This window comes from Daphnia magna, linkage group LG2, assembly GCF_020631705.1.
Source record: "Daphnia magna isolate NIES linkage group LG2, ASM2063170v1.1, whole genome shotgun sequence".
NCBI classification, from domain to species: Eukaryota; Metazoa; Arthropoda; class Branchiopoda; order Diplostraca; family Daphniidae; genus Daphnia; species Daphnia magna.
In genome coordinates, this window is record NC_059183.1 from 15,281,248 (window position 1) to 15,303,156 (window position 21,909).

At 44.6% G+C, this 21,909-nt stretch overlaps 2 protein-coding genes across 2 annotated transcripts in view; both read right to left on the reverse strand.

The window, feature by feature from the left end:
• The window catches only part of LOC116917647 (inactive tyrosine-protein kinase transmembrane receptor ROR1), a 103,029-nt gene that overhangs the window by 57,522 nt on the left and 23,598 nt on the right, over positions 1-21,909 (reverse strand). The window lies entirely within an intron of this gene.
• Positions 2,282-20,971, reverse strand: LOC116917646. Its single transcript, XM_045169941.1, is given in 3 exon segments — positions 2,282-11,240; positions 11,242-12,536; positions 12,539-20,971. Coding segments are annotated over 3 exon segments (3,771 nt in total). The 5' UTR covers positions 14,225-20,971; the 3' UTR covers positions 2,282-10,450.

Consider the following 21,909-nt stretch of genomic DNA (forward strand, 5'->3'; position numbering starts at 1 on the left):
GTAGTGAGTGATAAACTGAGAATTGAAACGATGGAAAACAACTCTTTTGACATTTATGTAAGGTCCATAGCCATAGATATTGTCTGGCTGACAAACATTGTCGTTTTTATTCCTTAGGCCAAACACCCACCCGTCCATGCAATTGTGGCTGGAACAAAAAATAGTATCGTCTCTGCGCTCCTCCCACCCGGCGGCGTTCTGACGGCAAGATATTTAGTTCTGATCCCGCGCCAAAACTCGCTAATGAGCTATCAAAACATAAATCTTAAGAATGAAAAATAAAATAAATACGGCACATTCTAAGGCTAAACACGCTATACAGATGCCTGTTGTTTTTTCGAGTCGATTTATTATTATGAACAAGATGAAAGAAAAACGGGAGTTGATTTGTACCGGATTTATCACGGACTATGAGGATGTCCAGGGTCGAAAGAAAATGAAACCATCCAACTGTGTGGTTTCTACACATCCGTAGAATTACTGGGCGTGGCGATCGGGGTCTGGACCCATTCGAAAACATCAACTCGGGACTTCTGGTTCTTGTCGGGACGATTTACGGTTTGTGGCGGAGAAGGTACCCCCCCGCAAAAATGATTTCGTAACGGTGCTGGGGTGAACACTGCCGGCATTGTCTCATCCACGTGTTTGGCATTGACCGTACCCTCTTCTCTTTAGTTTGTACACATGTACACAGAGGCCATCAAACTATTTGAAAAACTTGTCTTTTCTTTTTTTTTTTTTTTTGTTGATCAAAAGTTGAGGCTTTTGTTAGTGTTTATCGTGCCGTATGCCCGGACACGCGGACGTGTGTATATATACAGGCAAAATTGTGTTCATATACAAAGTGGGATTCAGTATGGGCTCCAACCAACAGTCAATGGCATGACGTGGATGGGCTAAAACGAAGAAGAAGATGGCGGAGAATAGAATAGAAATGCTTCTTTCCATTTCGAATATACAAAACATTTCCAAGTTCCCATTGAAGGAAAATACAATGAACAAAAAAAAAAGAAAAGGCTGAATGACACGATTTGAAAAAAAAATAATAATAATATCGCCACTAGTATGACACAGTCACGTTATCCGCTAAACACTAGCAATTCAGGTCTTACGGGAGCGTGAGCTGGCTCGGCGCTGCACGGCATGTGTACGCTGTATTATGCTAGCGTAGCGGCTAAACAAACAAATGGTCCAATTTGGACGTGAGAAAGAGCGTGCTGAAGAGCCTTTAGAAAAACAACGACCGATTGCTTGCCGTTTTTTCTTCGACATCGTTCGCCCGTTTGCTAACAGCCGCCCTTAGACAGCGTCGATCGAACGCAGCTTTATTCCTCTCTCTTTCTCCCGACTCTTTTTCTCTTTCGGCTCTGCCTTCTATATCCATTTGATCGTTGCATCGTCGAACAACATACATATATATATAAAGAGTCGAGAAAGAAAACAGAACTAAAAAAGATAGCGCCAGCAATGGATGACGAAAGCAACAAATTCACGCAGGGCCGAACCTTCAGACCCTCCCCCGTTTTCGGCCAATGTTGTCTGCACTTTGCAGCCGATGTAACAAAATCTAAGTGTTCAGCTCAAACAGGGCAACATCCTATACCTATGGCGCGCTAGAAGAACGTCGAATTCCGCTTAGAATCTAAACACAATGTATTCCATCTTGATTATTTTAAAACGTCTGTCTTGTCTCTCGAGAACGAGCCAATTTTTCCTTTCGTTCTCTCCGTTGCCCCGTCTCGCCAAGCGGGGACGATTCGACGGCAAATATAGTTTTGGCAATGGCCTGTTTGCCTTTCATCGCTCAAGGTATTTTCACGCTTTTTCGAGTGTATGACATCACATAGATGGATTGAAAAACGCGCCCTTTCCCACACCCAGATGGGCCAATTTAACTACTAAAAGTCTATTTCAACATTCGCCCGAACGGCACTTCTATCGCCGCAAAGGGCGTCATCATTCAAACGCGTTTTCCGCTTCGCGTTCGACCTTAACAAACGCATAAATTTTTTTTAAAGATATTTTTATTCTTTCATCGCTGTTTTCTGTGTTATTTTTTTCCCCTCCTTTCTTTGTGGTTTTTTTTTTTTTTGCTATTGACAAACGGAATCGATACAAACAGACTCTTCTATGCCGACGAGAGATGTCGACAAAGTTGTAACTCAATTTCCCTGCAAATAAGCTGATGCCAAGTTCCATGAATTGAAGAGACATTCAACGCCTTCAACGCATCAAGTTGCGTGATTCCGTTAGTCGCTTGTCTGTGTCTATTCGTATTTTATGTTTTTTTTTGTTTTTGTTCTTCTTTTTGAGTTGCCGCTTTTAGTCCGTTTTTTGTTGTACTTCGTGAACAAATCGTTGTCGAATTCTAGTCAGCTAAAATAGGGTCACTTGTCGACAATGTTGAGGCTTCAGTAAAATATGTGCATCTCAATGATTGAACTACGGCGAGTTTTTTTGTTTTGTTTTTTTTTACAAAAAAAAAAGATTAAATTGTGAAAAAAAAGAGTCAACTGCAAGCAACATACATTGGAATGTCGACGCTTGATCTTGTACTTGCTACTCAAATATTTTTGGCCAAAATTCCTGGCGATCACGAGACCAAAGAAACAAAACAAAACTGTCGACAGCGATAACTAAACTTGGAAAAATAAAACGAATCCCACAAAAAAAATTGCAAACAAATTCTTTAGCAGGAAACTGATGAAATGATAAGGTTGACCTCAGACAGGGTACGCGAGTAACTCAGACATTTGTCACGTAACGCATTCCTAGCAGTATATTTTAAGTTCGCATCGGACGGGCGCATTCTAAACGCTGCTTACCTGATTATCTCGCAAACACGGATCTAAGTTTAAAGTTTGGACTCAAAGATATCGAATGAAAGACACTTTCAAGGAAGACTTCCCCCCTCCACCATGTATACATATCCACGCCGTCAAACGACATAAATCCTTCGGTCGTCCGTCATCGAGGACAATCTATGACCAACTCGTTGCCAAGTATCGGAATGGCTGTGTTTACTAGCGCGTTATTACCCGACGCTATCTCATATTCCTGGTCCAAGTCAAGCACATCGTCGACGTCGTTCGGCTGCATCATCACCGTCGTGCAACTCTTTTTTCTTCTTCTTCTTTTTTCCCCCTCGTTTCCTTTCATTTTGGAGTTTAAATCCCCCCCTGAGTGTGAAATAGACGGACCATGGAGCACTAGAATAGCCGGACGTTTCAGCTCAACACTTTGCATAAACAGACTCTGTTCAAAGTTTCTTTCTTACAGACGCTGGAACGACCGACTGCGCTGCGGGCAGAATGTTTAATTCATCTCCACCTCACAGATTGCGCGTTGGGCATTCATGGCCACTCCCTTCTTTTCAAACGTAAATACTTTCGTCAAATAAAACATATTGGGCTCGATAGTGTGATTGGTTAGAAAAGAAACCAGCTCAGTTCGAAATTCTTTGATTCTCCTCGCTCTTGACTTTGTAGTCAACGAAAGAAAAAAAAATGGCGTCGCCATTCTATTTGATCAATAAAACGGCCAACCGCCGTTGCCAATCGCCCAAAGGCTTTGCTTTTTAAGGCTTTAAATCCAGTCATCGTCCTGTGTGCACAAACTGCTCACCAGATCATCGTAATGCATCACGAGTAAACAGTACGCGACTCACGGCTACCCACGCAAATCAATGTGCGGATTTCTTATAATATACAAGCACACACCAAATGTCTCCTTGAAGATTAACGATATGAAGTTTAAACAATTGACTGGATTTCCTGTTAAATACTGCCAGATGCATTGTTGGCCAGCTGTCTCGCTGAATCGCTAACAAAATGAATTTTTTAAGGACTTAATGTTCTTTCCATTCTAGCACGTAATTTGCAGGGAGTGTTACGCTGAAGAACCGGATCGATCGCGGGTGTCCGTTACAAGATGGTATCAAGTGTAAAGCTATATGTAGGTATAAGGTTTACACTTCCGTTCGTCCTTTTGCCGGGCCAGGAAATGCTACCACGACCATTCGGTCCGCATGCATAATATTTGAAATGTCGGCAGTATGTTGAAAAGCCAAGTAGAAAATCTGCATTTTTATTAATTTTTTTGCATTTTTATTTTATTTCGAAAAAAAAAATAATAATCAAAAATACACGCACGCCAATAACTCACTACAGATTATTTGTGTACAACGCAAGTGCATGTATCGCAAACGTCGTGACAAATCAAGGACGTAGGAACGAATGTCAATGGTACTCGGTATCATCGTTAACAGTTGCCTCACTAATACGTATGTAACATGTTATCCATTTGTTGGCACAGAAGTGAGAAAACCAAGTAAAGCTGACATAACTTGGATACGTTACGTCTGATCGCTTCAACGAGGTGCGCAAACTCCTCCAATACGACTCTCATCAGTATATCGCTAATACGAGCGCTTTCGGGGCAACACATCGAAAAGAATAATTGAAACGACAGGGGGGGAGGTGAAGAAAGAAAAGAAAAAAGCAGAAACATTAACGATGGATTTGAATTGTTCCGTTCGCTCTTCCCGAAATCGGCATCCCCGACAAGCGTTCGTGATACGATGAGACGTGAATGGCATGACGAACGGGAATCGCAATAAAGAGGATCGAGTTATCCTGCTCCACCTCTCGTTGCCTTCAATCGAGTGTTATGTGTGTTTGCGCGGACGTCAGTTTGGGATTTGTGAAGATGTGCGAACGTTAGTGAAGGAGAAACGGGTTGGAGCGGGAATGGCGGAACGGCATGTAATTGATGCATTTTTTTGTGTGCCCAGAATGGAGGACTATCCGTCGCCCTGAGATACTCAACGGCTCGAATTGGGACAATGGCGCAACGTCGGAATCTAGGCGGATATTATCCGGCAATAAGTACACAGACCGGCAAAGACCAAGGAGAAGAGACGCGTTGATGACATTAGCAACGTGTGAGCAGCAATCTTGTAACCAGCCCTCCCCTGAGCGTGAGTTTTCGTGCTAGTCGGTGAGTGAGTGTGTGTGTGTGTGTGTGTGTGGGGAAGAGAGGGGTTATGAACTATGAACGCTTGAGTCGAATAACCAGACGGGGAAAATCCATCATACTGGGTTATTTTCCTGCTATTCTGGCATCCACACACGCCCATTCTACGCTCGTTTCTCTCTTTTTTTCTGCCTTACCCCCCCTCCTTTTTTTTTTTTCTCTCTCTTAATTTCTTACCCCTTTTTTTCTTATTCTTTTTGGTTGTAACTCATTTATATATATCAGGAGGGGTTCCTTTTTTGTCGGCGTGACGTTCTGTAGAGTTTGGTAGGATCCACGGACTCGGCTGTTATTCGCGTTCTACTTCTTTTTTTTTTTTTTTTCTGTTTGCCCTTTTATTTTATTTTTTTTATTTTTCCATCTTTTCTTCCTCCACGGTCGACCTTCTTATGGCGAATGGCATTTCCGTTCATGTCTCACCCGTTGACGTCGCACGCCAGCTTTCATTAAAAAGCCAACAGTAGCAAAGAGCAGCGACGCGCGCGGGGATAGAAGAGAGTTAGCATCGGGTTGCTGGCACACACTGTATAATAACTACCTACTACGCTTTACATAGTATAGGGCCTACATCAATTATGTGAAATTGGTGAAACGTCTCAGAATCGATGAGTGATTATTCAAATGAAGTTCGGAGCTCGTTGCCTATTCGATTGGGTGAGAAGCGTTCTTTTGTTCGTGACGAGCACGCCATTATTAGAAACCCGTTTGAAACCAACACGGAAAAAAATCGAATTTCAGTTTATTCCCCCCTTTTTTTTTCGTCTGACATTTCACTCAGACTATAGTAAGCTGTATATAACGTTGACTGCTGATTGAATCGTTTGCCCGAGCCGAAACGATCGATCAAGATGGACCAACGTGGTTGAGTTGACTACAATTGCGATAAAATTTGCGTATAGGCGATAGATAATTAGAATACGTCAAGAAAATAAAATACAAATACATGGAAGCGGAAAACGAATTGACGTGATCAGAATAAGATATCTCGCCCGCTGGATGAACACGTATAGCTGTAAAAAAAATAAAAATGCAACCCCAAAAAATAATATTAAAAAATAATAAAAAGGCGAGAGGTGGGGTGAAACGCGATCGATCGGATGGGCAAAGTCCTGAACAGCCGGCGAACAGGCGGAAGAAGTGACGAGCAAATCGATGGCGACAACAGAACGACATCGAAAGATGTAATAGAAAAAGCGGTGGCCAACATTTCAATCTTGCCACTTTGCATCTGGTTGGCTGTTTGACGACCTTTCGGTCAAAACCTGTGACCATACCAAACTGGATTCGTTTTAAGTGCAGACTCGATTCGGCCGCTGTATAGGTTTGCCATCCGTTTTTCCCGACATTTCGGGCACGTCCTCGCTGCTCTTCTATGTAAATGAAATACGGTGCCATTATTTCACCTAGACGTCATCTGACCAGATCACATCCTTCACTTCCGCCAGATTTTGAATTCACGCTTTCTCGGCTCTGAGTTTTTCTTTTTGCGTGAACATAAAAGGGTTTTTAAAAAGAAAAAAATAAGCTAAGAAAACATGACCAACATCAGGCAATAGAATCGGAACGATCGAAGGAGCGGTCGATTGCGGTTTCTGGGTTCATTTGGATGATATTATCCAATCACGACTAAAGGCTGAACGGAGAGCTTTTTCATAATTTCAGATACTCAACAAGAAAAAACAAAACAAAAAACCCTTGCCAGAATTAACGAGACTATGATTATTGGATTCTTTCAATTTTCAAGATTATTGGTGCATCGACATTTGGTGCGTGCCTTCGCAAAATAAAATTGTACAAAGACAAAGAATATTGCTTTGATAATGTAGGCGGTTGAGACATTAGGCAGAACCAAGATCGTGACTCTATGCGGCACACTTCACTCGCACTTGTCCCTCATCCAGGCTCTAACGCGATTAGCATCGCACACAGCATAATAGGCTTATAGTATCTTATTAGCGAGGGAAAGAGAAAGTGGACTCATGACCATGCGCCGCAAAGACCCAAACAAGCAAGAGAAAGTAATAGAAGGATGAACAAAAAATGTATGTATGTGTTTTTAAAAATGGCCACAAAAATGGGCCATTGGGACCCTATATATCCGACCTATGGGTACCGGTGATATTTAGGCAACCGATACTACTAACTCTAGTAGTGTCTTCTAAGCAGTTTCACGTACCGTTTTCAACAACGGCAACGTCGGAAAGAAATAAAACAAAACAAAAAAATGAAGAAGGAAGGAAAAAAAGTCAAAGAAGAGGGGGGAAAAAGGAAAGAGAAAAAAAAAGACATGATGGGAGTCGAATAAGAATCAATGAAGAAAGGAAAAAAAAATATATAAAAACAGAGACCAAATGGGGGAGATATATTTCATCATGGCCGCGCCAGACCAAAAAAACTGACTTATTGCTGGATGCCTTCCCATTTTCGTTGATGGCAATCTTTGGTCTTTATTTATATTTATATGTTTTTTATTTCTATTCACTCTGTTTTTTTTCTTTTCTTTTCGCTTCTTGAAAGAGTACTTTATAAGCATATACAGTAGATCTTATCTGGAATGTAGATATCGGTACATTTGTGTGTGTGTGTGCCGCTTGTGCGTGCGCTCGCGTATGCGTGTGACATAATCACATGGAACAAGGTAAAGGGGGGGAAGAAAGCACCAAAGGAATCGATGCTCAACAATGGCCATATATAGTGCTGCTACATTCTTTTAACAAATGTATTGTTTGTTTCCGTTTTTATTCGTTTTTGTTTGTTCTGTAATCGATAAAATCAGATCGAAAATTGTCTCAAAAATACAAAAACAAAAAGAGCGAAAACGACATATTTCAGAACTGATTTCGATTTTTTTTTTTAAATCGTTTCATCCTATTCCATGAACATGAGAGGGACATGGTTGATCCATACGAAATTTTAAAACAAGGTAAACAAATAAATAACAAAAAGTTACATATTATGCGTATAGCCACAACGGTGAAGGGGGAAATCAAAAATAAAACGAGATGCGTAAATGGACAGATGGACGCAGATCGTAGGGAGGCGTTCGGCGGACAAACTGTCAAAACACGAATTGAATGTTACCGGATAATCGAAACCACCAGAACCCAATCAAAAAAAAAAAAAACCTTGAGGGGGAGAAGAGGGGAAAATGACAGGAGGAATCATACATCGGCGTATATATATATATACACACACACTCTGATCAAAAACTGACACGTCTAGCACAGTATTTATTTGTAATGTATCAAATACAAAATTTAAAAGAAATGGAAGGGAAAAAAACAAACAAAAGACGGTGTATAGAATATTGAGAGCGAGAGTCACCATTCGAAATGCCAAATCATCGGGGGATGATGGAGTTAGAGATCCATCCACTTAATTTTTCGACTTTTGACGGCTTCGATCTTGAGGGGAAACGTCTACCCGTTTCCTGTCACACTGTACACACTGTATTATAGAAAGTGGACACGCTCTACTGGCTACTAGGTGGGTGTGTCAGCGTTCGTACGCGTTGGGCCCAGCACGGATCAGCTCGTCGGTGCACGCGCATGGAGCGTATGTTTTTAGCTGTGACTGGGGGATGCCAGGCAGCAAAAATGTCTACGCTTTTCAGCCTACTCATATATAGATAAGGAAGTGGAGATGGAAAAGAGGTAGAGCGAGCAAAAATAAAAGGGAGAAAGAGAGAGAGTAGAACACGTTCAATAAATCACGAACCGAATCAAAATCAAATAAAAAAAAAACTTTACAGTTCCAAGTGTATAGAGGTCGCCCAGTAAAACGCCAATAACAAGAGCGCGCAGAGATGATGGCTGAAAAAACAAACAAAAGAAACGGTTGCAAAGAGAGAGTCGCAGAAAAATGCGTCACAATTTTTTGAAGACATTTTCGAGCAACCAAAAAACGAAACGTGAGAGGAGTCAACAGAAGCAAGTTGACTCTTTCGCTTCCACTTGATTCACTTTTGCCTGTTTTCCATCTCTCTCTGTCTTCGCTCGGCATCGTCTTTAAGGACTTCTTTTTCAAGTTTTTAGATATCACACTTAATATGTACAAAGAAAAAAGGCCAGACGATAGATACAAAAGGAGAGGAGAGAGAGGGGGAAAATAAAATAATAATACAAAGCAAACGAAAAGGATTTTCTTTTTTAAAAAAACGAAATTGGGGAAGCCACCGGAGCGGATTACTGCTGGCCCTCTCTTCGAAAATAGTGTTAACGTATGAAAAATAGAGGGAGTTATTTTTTTATTATTTTTATTTTGTATTTGTGTCATCCTCTTGGTCGACTTTGATTTCTTTCAGCCTCTTCCCCCCTTTTGTTTTTGTTCACGTCCTCGGCAGTTGTCCACACGGATAGGATGTTTTGTTGTGTTTTTATACCTTCCATGCGCTTGTCGCTCTTTTCTCGTGCCGTAGCGTGAAATCCGCACGTCTACAATTGAATAGATACACACACACAATTCTCGAATGTCGCTAGAAATGACGTCTTACGGCTGATGCTGTTCGATCTCGAATTTCCGCTGCCTTGTTTATCTGGCTTGGGCTTTTTTGTCTAGACTTTCTTGAAATATGGATGCATCCGACTGGAGAATGAAACTGTCGGATTCAACATGAAATTGCAAGTCAGAAAAGGGATTCGACGGCCGGTGGACTATGTCGACGGTGGCGGCCCGTTCAAAATTCCGTGACACCTGCCACCATTGGGAATTTCACGCTGCGGTGGAATTTGATGGATCCATCCTTTTTTTTTTCTCTCGTTTCTTTTCATGATCATTGGTCGATGTCTTTTTACTGGCCTCGTCCGATCAAAGATGTACTGCTGAATTTTTTTAAAAGGCAGTTTCTTTACATAAGGATGGTCTTTCCTTTTGCTGCTGTACGCACAATTTTTCCCCTCTCCGTCCGCTTCGAGTTGTATATTCCGCTCTCATCCGTTCCTGATAACCATTTTCTTATTTATTTTGATTGATTTTTTTCCCCTCCCTTGCCCCTGTTTATATATATACGTAGATATTTTATTTTAATTTTTTTTCTTTTGCCCGCTTTTGTTGTCGGCTTTTGACGTGTTTGAGTTTTGCCGCCCGATACCCGCCAGAGCGCCACACCAGGCCCTGCTTTCATATTGACTATCCAATCAGCATTCCGCCAGCCAGATGATGGATAAGAGTGTACCACCGTGCCAAAAAAACATTGGAACGCGGGACTCGGTGTGTTTTCATTCGTTTCTATTTGGATCGGTGTGTGTGTGTTCCTTTTGCTTTCCGCCATGGACGTCACATGATTTCGTTCCCGAACTCTCTCTTTCGTTTTCCTCTGGCAAGAATATTGCTCCCTTTTTTTTTTTTCCTCTTAAAAAAAAAAAAATTAAAAACCCAAAAAAAGAGCCGAGTCTGTGCAATAAGAAGTTGGATTGTTTTAGAGACACCCGTTGCCCCAACATCCGCACCAAGGCAGTTCGTTGCTCTTGCGGCTGCTCCGGCTACTCCGGCTGCTGCTTTCGGTCGAATCCCGTCGAACGACGAGCGTCCGTACGCCTTCCTCCGGATTGGCAGCCGACGTGTTTTCGATGACTGTTTCGACGCGGACGACGGGCTTGCGACGCTCCTTATTGACGCGGAAGGTGTCGACTAACGAGAAGCTCCGCGCCGTCTTTTTTGCAGCGGCCAGCCGAAGTCCGTTCTTGCCTTTGGCTTGGCCGCTTTCACCGAATCCGGTCGCTGAGTTGCTTCCGTCATTTCCGCTCTCAGTCGAAGGCTCTTCGCCAGATACGCTCTTTCGTAGGATCCCATTAGACGATGTCGACGTGGATGTTTTCGAATTACTTGGACGACCGGTTCCGGTCCCGGAGTTGATTCGACTTCCGGACGATATGGCTGCCGTCTCGTCAAAGTTGACGGACACACGCGACTTTGGTGGTGATTCGCGATGCACTCGACCTTCAGCCGGTGGCACAGGGGCAGCTGCCGCCACTGGAACGCCCTGTCCAACTGGAGAAGATACAGCGGGCGATTCGTGATGTCGGCATCGATGGATGACCATCGTCTGCGATGTTGAAGGTGGTGCCAGTTGCGGCCTTATCTGTGGCTGTAAACCGGCTGGCGTTGAAAGCGCAGGGGCCGTCTGCTGTTGCTGCTGTTCGCACAACAGGCAATTGGGCGTCGGAGGGACTCGACTGGCCGCAGCCACAGAGGCACGATGGCCCCGGTGACGACGCCGGTTCGTCGTTCAAAAGAGAAGGGACAGGCACTTCAGCCGACATCCTCAAATCAACTCGCAGTTGACTTCTGTACTCGAATGAACGGCCGATTTTCGGCATGTACTTTCGTCCCATTTCCGCCGACGCCGATTGTATAGTTCCGTAATGGCTCTCGGCCGCCATCGCCGACGACGTCCCTGGCTCGGGCGCCGTGGAACTGAAAGCGAAATCCGAGTTCTCCGCATCGTTTTGCGACTCGAGTTGGACGCGTCGGTTCATTCCGGTCGGAAACGATGTGTTGCCGCAACTCGATCCGAAACCGCCGCCACCGGAGTGGTCGCGCTGCGACGCATTCGGTGCCGGCGACATGCGGCGCACTTGAATCCGACAACCTCCGACGGTGATGTGTTTGGGCAACTTGGCGTGCGCTTTCAAACGGAACCGGACGAGCCGCTCGCCGGTGTCGACACCGTGAAAGAAACGACGCTCGACGTCACCTATAATGGTCCCGAAGGCAGCCAAGAGCAACGAGACGGTGGCGTCGCTGATGTAGTGCGGCACACCGCTAAGTGAGACAATCCACGTCTGGGCCGAAACGTCGGTCAGACGGACCCTGTGACCCCTGAGGCGAAACGAATGGCGCAGCAGATATTGGAGTGAGCGGACCGAGTCGAGACTAATAAAGAAAAGCGATCCAGCCAACATGCGGACACCGCGCACATGACAACGAGTCGGATCCAGCTGCTGTTCCAGCTGATCGATCACCTCCTGAACGGTGATGGACCGCGCCGCCGCCACGTCCTTCAAATCGAAGCTGACCGTGTGAGGATCGACGGCGTGGAGGCGGAGCAGCGATGCGGACGCATCGCCGTCCGGCAGTGGGTAGACGCTCAAACAGTTTGCATCGCCAAGGCCTCGGTTCGTTTCGTCCGCTCGCCGTCGGCTCAACGCTCCGCCGAAGGGATGGCCGTGATTGGTCAGCGCCATCGGCGGTTGCAGCGCTCGAGGAACGTCGTAACTGGAAAGGGGCGGCGGAACAGGTAAGACGCGCGGCGGATGAACGATGCGGATGGGTGATGTGCTTTTGCGGCTCGATGTGACGACAATGCCGTCAATGGTCGTCGTCGTCGTCGTCGAGAAACTGGCGGCCGTAACGGCGATGGTTGTATCGGGACCTTGAACGACGCCACCACGCCCCAAATAGCCGCTACTTCCGGCCAATTTCTTATTGTTGTTGATGTTGTGGGTGTTGTTGTTGTTGTTGTTGAGGAAGACGACCGTGCTGGAATGGATGGCCGTCGGGGAGAGCCGGAAGCCGACGACGACGACGAAGATGAAAAGGAATTCCGGCGTTGCGGCATCGACGACCATCCAGCAACTCTTCCGGCCTGTTGTGCGTAGGCTGACGATCCGCCGTTATCGCCAACGCCGATATCCGTCGAACTCGATTCCGCTATGGCTCTTGATGGACGTATTGTGCCTGAGGCCGCATCCATTGCCAACGGGCTGGCCGGCTCTTTTTCGACGATGGCCATCTGCCGAAGTCGCTGCTGTTGCTGCTGTTGCTGCTGATTGCCACCAGAAATGGGCCGACGTTTGATAGTGGCCATTCCACTCGTTCCAGGACTGGAAGAGTAATTGCTACCCGCATCATCCTCGGCCTCCTCCACCAAGACGTCTGGCGTCGACGGCGTCGGTGGCGAGCCCGAACAGGTGGCCACCACCAATCCGCTCTGGTGCAGCTGCTGTTCCTGCTGGAAGCTCCGGACAATATTGACCAGATGATCCAAATTAAATTCCCCATCCTCGCTGGGCGTATCCGGTGGAATGCCTCCTGCCTCGCTGACGTGAGCCGAAGGCTCGTCGTCTGCTTCAACGCCGCTGCTTTCACCTTCCTCAGCCGCCTCCTCCATCCCTTCTCGGCCGTGCACCGGGTGGTGGATGGCCGTCGTGATGATGGTGGTGGTAGCCGGGGACGGAACGGGCGGCGGGGGAGTGTTCGGAGGCATCAAACTCGTACTCGCTTCCATCGAAAAATGATTGGCACACTCGGACGGATGATCGACAGGATGAAGGAAATCACGCAAGTCGACGCGCACCGGATGCGAACAAGCCGCGTATCCGTCCTCGTCTTCCATGCCGCTCGTGCTGTACCGGCTTTTCACCGCCGACAGGCTCTCGTAGCACACCCGACTGCTGGCGTCCACCGGCGACGAAGCGGCCGCCGTCTGAGAAGGTACGTGCGGATGAAAGTGCTGAGTAGCCACGTACACTTTAGCACCGGCCGAACTGCACCGGCGCGGCATTCTTCCGTAAGCTTTCTGATAATTCTCGATGTTGTCCTTGACTGGATTGCCGCACTCGACGTAAACAGCTCCGCTCAGTCCGACCCGATGACGGTCGCAATTAGCCGTAGCCAGCGCGGCTTCATTGCAATAACAAGCGGCATCCAGATCGCAATTGGAAGCTGTCGGAGCTGATGTCGAATGTCGGAAGTCACCTGTCATGGCCGTTTGCGATTTGCTTCGACTTATAGCCATCGCTACTCCTTCGCCCGGCTCCTTTTCGTCCGCATCCCTGTCGTCATCATCGCTAGCTTCCGAATTGCTATGACGACCATTGATACTTGGACTAGCTCGATCATCATCATCACCGTCATCGTCGTCTTCCCTTTCTGTTCCACCTCCGCCCTCACCATCGGACGCATGCTGACTGTGATGATGATCCTCCGATCCTGTGCCGGCCAGATCCAGGTGTTTGATGAGTTTCTCCAGCCGTTCGTACTCGTCGCGCAGAGCCCACATCTCACGCCGAAGATGGTCGTTCTCCCTGCGCAGTTTTTTTATGTCCGTCTGTCCGCGCTCCACTTCGGCGTTGATCTCGATCGTGCGGAGGCGAAGCTCTTCATTCTCGTAGAGCATGCCACGCGACGAACGCTTGTCCAGCTTCCGGTTGGGCTTGATACGCACATCCTTTTTACGGGCGCGTAACATGGTCGATTACAGGAAGCCACGGGGCTTACTGATTAATGATTTTTTGTTTTTGTATTTTTTGGCACAAAAAGGCACGGAAGAAAAAGAGAAAAAAAAGAAACACAATAAAAACTAGCAACGTTTTCAGACACCTCGTAGGGCGGGGGGCTGACTGATGGAATTTTGAGATGGATCTTGGTGGTTTTACATTGTCACTGTTGGATGCATCACCATTTTCTATTGTGGCTCGCGCTTCTATGCTGTTCGAGGAAACATGCCACTGCGATTGAAGATATTATTCCAGTCACGGCGAAGCGTTTTTTATTTTTTTTGTTGTTGTTGTGGACCTCTTTTGTCGTAGATCTTTGCCCACTTGATGGATCTTGATGTATTACACACACACACACACAAAAAAAAATGCGGCAATTCGGATGCCTTTGAAAGGAGAGGTCAGTGTGGTTTTCCCACCGGAGCGCTACTTTAGTGGGGGAAAAGGAAGAATAGGCCGACCTTTGAGTATCGTTGAGTTCTTACGTTCGAGAAAAGACGGAATTTATTTTTCGTGTTTGGCTTCTCTTTTGGCTCCTTGTCCGCATCCTTTCTTCTCAACGAAGAAACTGTTTTCACATATGCAAACGGCGTCTACCCGACATATTGCGTCGTCGGCAAATCGACAGCCGACGTCCTCCGAGATTTCACCTCCTTGATTATTCCAGACGAGGCATTGGCCTATTCATCCGCAGAAAACGACGTGCGACCGCTACCTTCAAAACGAGCGCACCGGAATGAAATCACACATATGTGCGAGGTCAAGAAGAAGAAGAAAGTCAAAGAATGTCGGTCACAGCCATGGGACTAACATATGGAAAACAAGAGAATTTTGCCCAGCAAATGATTTTGTAGGACTGGCGCAGAGATGCGACGAAATATCCAACCGCCACCGCCCCCCGCCAAAGATTCAAACACTTAAGCACGTCCTACAACTTCACGCACATGGAATGCTATTCAATCACTTCCGTGATCGTCCATTGCGAAGGACAAATTGGATCGATTTTTTCGATTTTTCTATTTTGTATGTAAATTATTTTTGGTTTTCTTTCTCAACTCAGGTTTTGTTCAGTAAAGGTGAATAGTAATTATTTCCCAGTTGGTCTGCAGTGGGAAGCGGAAGCGGGTGAGCTGTGGGTTCGTCGTCTTATTATTGCTATTTTTACTTCGATGACGTTTTGAAAAATAGCTCAGATTGACGTAGGATGGTGAGTGGTTGACACAGTCAACACACACAAACACAGGCAACAACAACGCAAGCGGAAAGAGAAGAATAACACACAGCGCGGATGGGTCGGGGGCATCTGGCCCTCCTTTTTTTTTTTTTCGGATGGCGTTTGACTTTTGATGTGGAAACGGCAGCAAAAAAAACTTGCGCAACCCAATGCGTTGGCCGGACTTTAAAGCTCAAAGCTTTCAGAAAACAGTGTCGAAAGCAGACCGGAATTTGAACGAGAAGAACAGACGCAGTTTTTCCCTTTAAAAAACCAAAAGTAAAATAAAGAGACCCACGTCAAATCGATTCGCACATTGGGGGAGAAACACACGCACGCCGCACGCTTTTGTATACATACACACGCACCGGTACACACAGAAGCGTTTAGAATTCTCTACGAACTCGTGTTTGTGCGGCACACGCTCGTCGAGACGATGTCGAACGAATTTCGAGACAGTACCGCCCTAACTATCGGTTCTCCTTCCACGAGATTAAAGACGGCAGCTTTTTTTTTCGTGGTCGAATTCGACCCCCGTTTTCATCCAGCACTCGACGCCATGTTTGTCGACAATATTTTCACTGACACAATCCAAATGTTGTTTCCTCAATCGTCAGCCTTTTTGTTTTCCTTCGATGATTTTAACAGCAGGTCGGTTTAAAACCTCGGCAATGTTTCGTGAAGAACAACTTCCAACGACCTACACCCCCCACCTACACAAAACACATTGGTTCGTTTTGTCGATGTTGGTGTTTGCCCTTTCGTGAATTTTTGGCACGTCGTCTGCCTTCCCTATTTGTTTTTTATCTTCGATTTTTTGGAAGGACTACGGTTTACTTTTTAAAGCTGTGCGGATGGAGTCGCCAGACGCGTCCGCCGTCCGACGAGTCGTCAGTGAAACTGATGCTCATTGCTGGGTGCGTGCCGAACCACATCCCGGGGTGTGAGCTAACCGAGCCAACAGAGATGGACGACGGCAAGAAGTTGGGTGTGTTCAAATGGGAGGCACGGAGGGTGGTGGATCGTCAAGAAAGAAAGAGAGAGAGAGAGAGACATACATATCTAGGCACACACGCACATAGACACACACATTCTGTTGGCCAGATCCGACGCCGACGGTAGGGGCCACCTTTGGGGCGCATCACGCTCCAACGTCTATAGAGGCTTATAACGCCCTCACCTTGAGCGCACATCCGTCAGATGGCGAGTTCGGGCAACCGCTGAGACTTGCGCACCTCTCCAATCGAAGCTCTACATTATTATTTTTTATTTTTTTTGCTCAATCAAATGCGTTTTGCCTGGCTACGGGTTTTTGGCCATACCGACATTTGATAAACAAAAAAGAAAATTGAAAATTGAATTTCAATTCGAATTTGTGTTCACTATGGGACGACTGGATACATGACCGCGTGATCACGTTACCGCACTAATAAAGACAGATGGATATAAAGAGTTAAAGACGTCGATATCGTTTCAAGAATGATGTGAAGACTTTGATGAAATCTAGGCTGTTCGTGTCTCCAGGCGAACGGCAGAGTAACATTCAGTCGCATTCAGTCAATATTTAGAGCCATCCTGTTAAACGTATATATATGTCTACCTCGTCCATCTGCGACTCCATTAAGATAATTGGTCTCCGATGTGGCCTGGCTCTCGTTCTCTTGATTCTTCTTCTCTTGTCGGCCCAATACGTTGGCAGACGTACTCTAGCGCTCTAGGGGGAATTCGCTAATGAATCGAATGAGCGACGAGCGAGCAGAGATGTAACCGCACCCCAACTATTCTCTACATGTCGTATAAACGGCGTAGCACCGCCTCTATTCGTTCGGTAATGGTATATAGCCATTCAATCTGACTGATTGGAACATCGCAATCTCGTAAAACTGAAACGCTTTTGACTGCAACATTATTTGATATGTCATCGCCGATGTGCATGGAACTGACCGAAAATATATCAGCGGATTGTTAATCCAACTATTTGTTCTGCGAAACTGATTTAGAAGAAGAAAAAACGTAATCCATCGTGAGAGGTGAGTTAGAAGTTGGACTTTCGAATCAAAACAGCCGGAAATAAGGAGTAACATCTTCGTAGGTGCGGTAGGGTTAACAGAGGTACGGATCGGAATAGGATTCCGGGAAGGGGCGCTAGATAAAGGAACCTCGACCAAAGAGTAAATATATATATATATGTGGTGTTTCGGTCCTTGCTACGGAACACACGTTTGTCACCATGATAACAAACAGGCACCAACCAAAAAACGACAAAAGGGTGTCTCTCAGTGTCGTATTCAATACAAGAGAGAGAATTCGCAGATGGTTCCGGTTCCGGATCACTCGATTTTTTTTTCTTCTTCTTCTTCTCACACTGATTCACTCAAGACAATGCAACTGGCCTGCCGCGCCGACTCATTTATCCAACCGAAAACAAAACAATAACAGCATCTAACAAAAACAAACACGACCGCTGTACAATGCACACGCATACGTACAGCATATAGCTACCTTATATACGTATACACACAACACGTCTCCACTCCAAAATTAAAACTACCAAAAATTCTAAAGGAATCTGGTCTGGATATTCAATCGGTGTGTAGAAACCACGCCCTTTATCTCGGCAATGGTCTTTTTTATTTGTCGATCTCCATTTTCATTCCCGATTGTCTTTGCTTCCTTATTCGTTTCGAATTGTCTTTGTTATTGCTGCACCTACATGTACCATCTAGCCATCTCTCTTGTAGCCCTTTTCTCCACGGTCTTTGAAAGGCACGAAAGGCAGCGCTGAAGTGGGTCGCGCATGGAGAGAACTGAGGGAGTTGGCACGCAGGGATTCAACTGAAACGCGCGCGCGATTCAAATCAGCCAAAACCGTTGGAGAAGTTACAAAAGAGAGAGAGAGAAAAAAACAAAACACGTTTGACATCATCAAGTAATCGATTTTTAAAGTCATCGCCTGACTGCGAATAGTCGAATTCGATAATATTGCTACGATTGATCGATTTCTTCGATCTGCGCTACGCCGTGCCGGTGGATTGCGACGTGATCGAAGAATGCCGGCGAAACAGGTCGACCAAATCGCGCGCACTCGACACATCGTTCATTCGACTTTCATTCCCCGTTGTCTATCCCTCTTCAGGACAAACAACAAAAAAAGACGTCAGTAAACAGAAACGAAAAAGGCAAAACAATAAACAATCAAAAGGAAGTCAAAAACAAAACAAGAATTCGATCTTTTTATTCAATAAATTGATGATTTCACTCGATAGTTCATCGATATTCCTAATCAACCATCTCCAAACTGAAGCGATTGATACACAAACTATGTCCGCTTGGAGAATCAACTCGAAAGAATACGTTCCAGTAGGACGAAAGTGTTCATTCACCCCACGTCTAAATGAAACAGTTTATTGCCATATTCTTTTTTATTTTATTTTTTTTTTTTTGCTTTGTTTTCTCCTGTTATTGTTTCTCATATCTTGTTGTGCTGGCCATCGTCAAGAAGTGTTTGTTTTTTTCTTACTTTGTTGGAGGCTATATGTCTGCTATATTATCCTCGGCCTTGTATACATTTGAAAGAGGGGGGAGCAAAAGGGGGAGGGCAAAGGAGGTAAGGTGGCCAAGATCTTCGTCCCGTCCGACTATTATTATTTATCCGTGGTAGTTATGGATGTAATGAACATGCGCAGTTTTTTTATGGGCAGAAGAGCCAAAAGTCTCTGGACTGCGGAAGCTTGTCGTCTGATGGCACTTTCCACTTTGAATGACGGAAGACGTAAGAGGCGCTCGTATTGTCAATCATTAAACGAGAGCCAGTCGAAGGGAAAGAGCAGGCGGGGATGAATTGCGAGTACACAGCATAACGGTTGGTTCGCTTTTGTCGTTCTCCTTCCACTCGCCAGGTTCACGAGAACTTGGCGGCCATACCGATCCAGTCATGGGGAAATAAAAAGAGAGCCCGTATACAGCAAAGTAAAAAGAGAAAAACGGGAAGAAAGTGACGACATTAGTGATGTAAAAGAAGCTCAACCATCCGAATGCGGTAATAAATGGATACTTTAGATATACCTACAATAGAGCGCAATTTCATGTTGATTATTATTATTATTTTTTTTTTTTTTTGAACTTTGATTTGAAATTCGTTTTCTTTTGCTTTACTCTGTCGGGGTCTATTTTTGATTTGTGGTCATCATCTAACAGTTCATTCAATAAGAACATTTCTCGATCGACTTATTCATACGTTTTAATTCATTAGAATAAATTTAAGGTTCCATCTCACTTCAAAACAATTTTGGCCTAATCGAAATGACAAAACAAAAAATGCAAACCTTCCTTTTTAATGTATTCCCGATCGTATTGTTGTTGTTTTTCTCTCTATTGAATGTCGATCGTATCTCATTTATTTCAGTGATAGGATTACGTCGCCACAATTACTGAAGCCCATCGATCTGCAAAGCTAATCATCGGATTACGCACACAATATTGATTGCTCATTTTTTTTTTTTTTTCAGGATTTTTTTTTATGCACATCCGTGGACCCTCTTGAAACACATTCCCATCGTTTTCTCTGATTTCTTTTTTATCTTCTCAGGCTTTTGATTTTTATTTCTTTTTGTTTATTATTTTTTTGCTGTGCTTTTTTTTTTTTCCTTCTTCTTGATTTTTTGTTGTTGTTGCTCTTGGCTTCTGCCTTCCCTCCCACTCTTGCCTAGTCTCGATCGTGATTTCGCCGTACGAGGCAGTATGGGCGGTCACGAGATACTGATGTGTTCGGTTGATTTTGTTGAATATTCAGTAAGAAAGCAAACGCATAGTGTAGAAAGCACAGAATTCAATCTATCTATCCATCTCTCTTCCTATTTTTTGTTTTTTGTTTTTGTTTTTTTTCAGGCGGAGGGCTTGCTTTTCTATTGGCTTTCCAACATCCGATATTCTGTTTCCCGATTTTTGTTTTGAACGCCAGGGGAAAACCCGTGTCCTGGTGCCTATATACCGACAGATGATGCCACAGCCTATACCGTATCTCCAGTAGTAGCTTAAAAAAAAAAAATTATAATAAAAAATCAAAAAAATAATAAAAAGCCAACCAACTTGCCGACTCCCACGTATCATTATGCTCCAATGCTTTGCTTTGCTCGCTACGATGATACCTATACTATAGAGCAATGCCGTATAATTCGGTTATTCCTCTCCAGGAGACATGTGATCGCAACAAAGAGTTCCTTCTGCTTATTCTGATGTTGATAAATAGTAACAGTATGCATTTTCACAGCGCATCGGTCATGCAAGCTTTCCTTTTTTTTCCCCCCCGTTGTATGAATCGCATTTTTACGCAGATGTATAAATACATTGGTACAAATTTAGGATCGTCTATATGCCCGGCTGATACGCCGTGTGTCTGCCTGTCTGCGTGTGTGTGTGTGTGAAAAGAAACGATATACCGTTGAGCTGGATAATCTAAGCGTGAAAGATGAAAAAGTGCTCAAGTTTCTTTTTTTTTCTTTCGGAAGGGCCCTTTGCCGCTTGTAGAAAACGTCCCGTTGCTCCCGTTAACCCTTTTCGTATTTTCTTTTTCTGTTTTATTGGGTTGTGCCTCGCGTTTCAAAACAGGAACAACAAGACGTGCTATTATTGAAACCCGGATCCAGCACTGATTACGAAAAAGGTGATTCATCACTAAGTCGACGTATAGTCATATATTTTCCGATATTCGAACGTGCTAATTAGTTGATAGCTCGACCGTTAATTTATGCGTCACCGTTCGACGCAGACGAAAATTGACATATTCAGAATCATGGCAATTTGTTTTTGTTTTTACCGACAATTTAAAGAATAGAGTTGGGACGGGGGGGGCTATGCTGTCGGTTGAGCAGGAACAGCTGCGTGATTCAAAAAGGCGTCAAATATAAAAATAAATGTTTAGTCATCAGAACGAATGAACCGTGACGGCCACTGGAGCGACTAGAAACAGGTGCCCCCCTATATGCAGCATATCTATCTTTCAGTAGGTGAAACTTGCAGTTAATTTCCTGATTAATCATAGCTGTCTTTAATTTTAGCCAGTTCAAATTTTGGTTATTTCAATGACTGTTGAAAAATACCACTCAAATATCTTTTGCTAAATATTTGTTTTGTTTTTTCAAAAATTCTTATTTTTCTGCTCATATAATCACAAGTCTTTCCAGATCGTTACTGTTTTATTATAAGAAACAAAACAAAAAAAAATTGAATTGTTTTAGTTTTCTCGGTTTTCTTGCCATTTTTTTTTTCCCATCCCGAACGGAATTCAGTGCTCTTGCGTTAGAAGAAAAACAAATGCCGTTCAAGAAAAAAGAAGAGGTAAAGGAGAAACCGACTGCCCAATGCCGAAAGAAGTTGGCGCGAGTGATAACCACTACATCTAAGCAACTACACGTGAGGTCTTTGAACAACATTGTTTTTGGACGC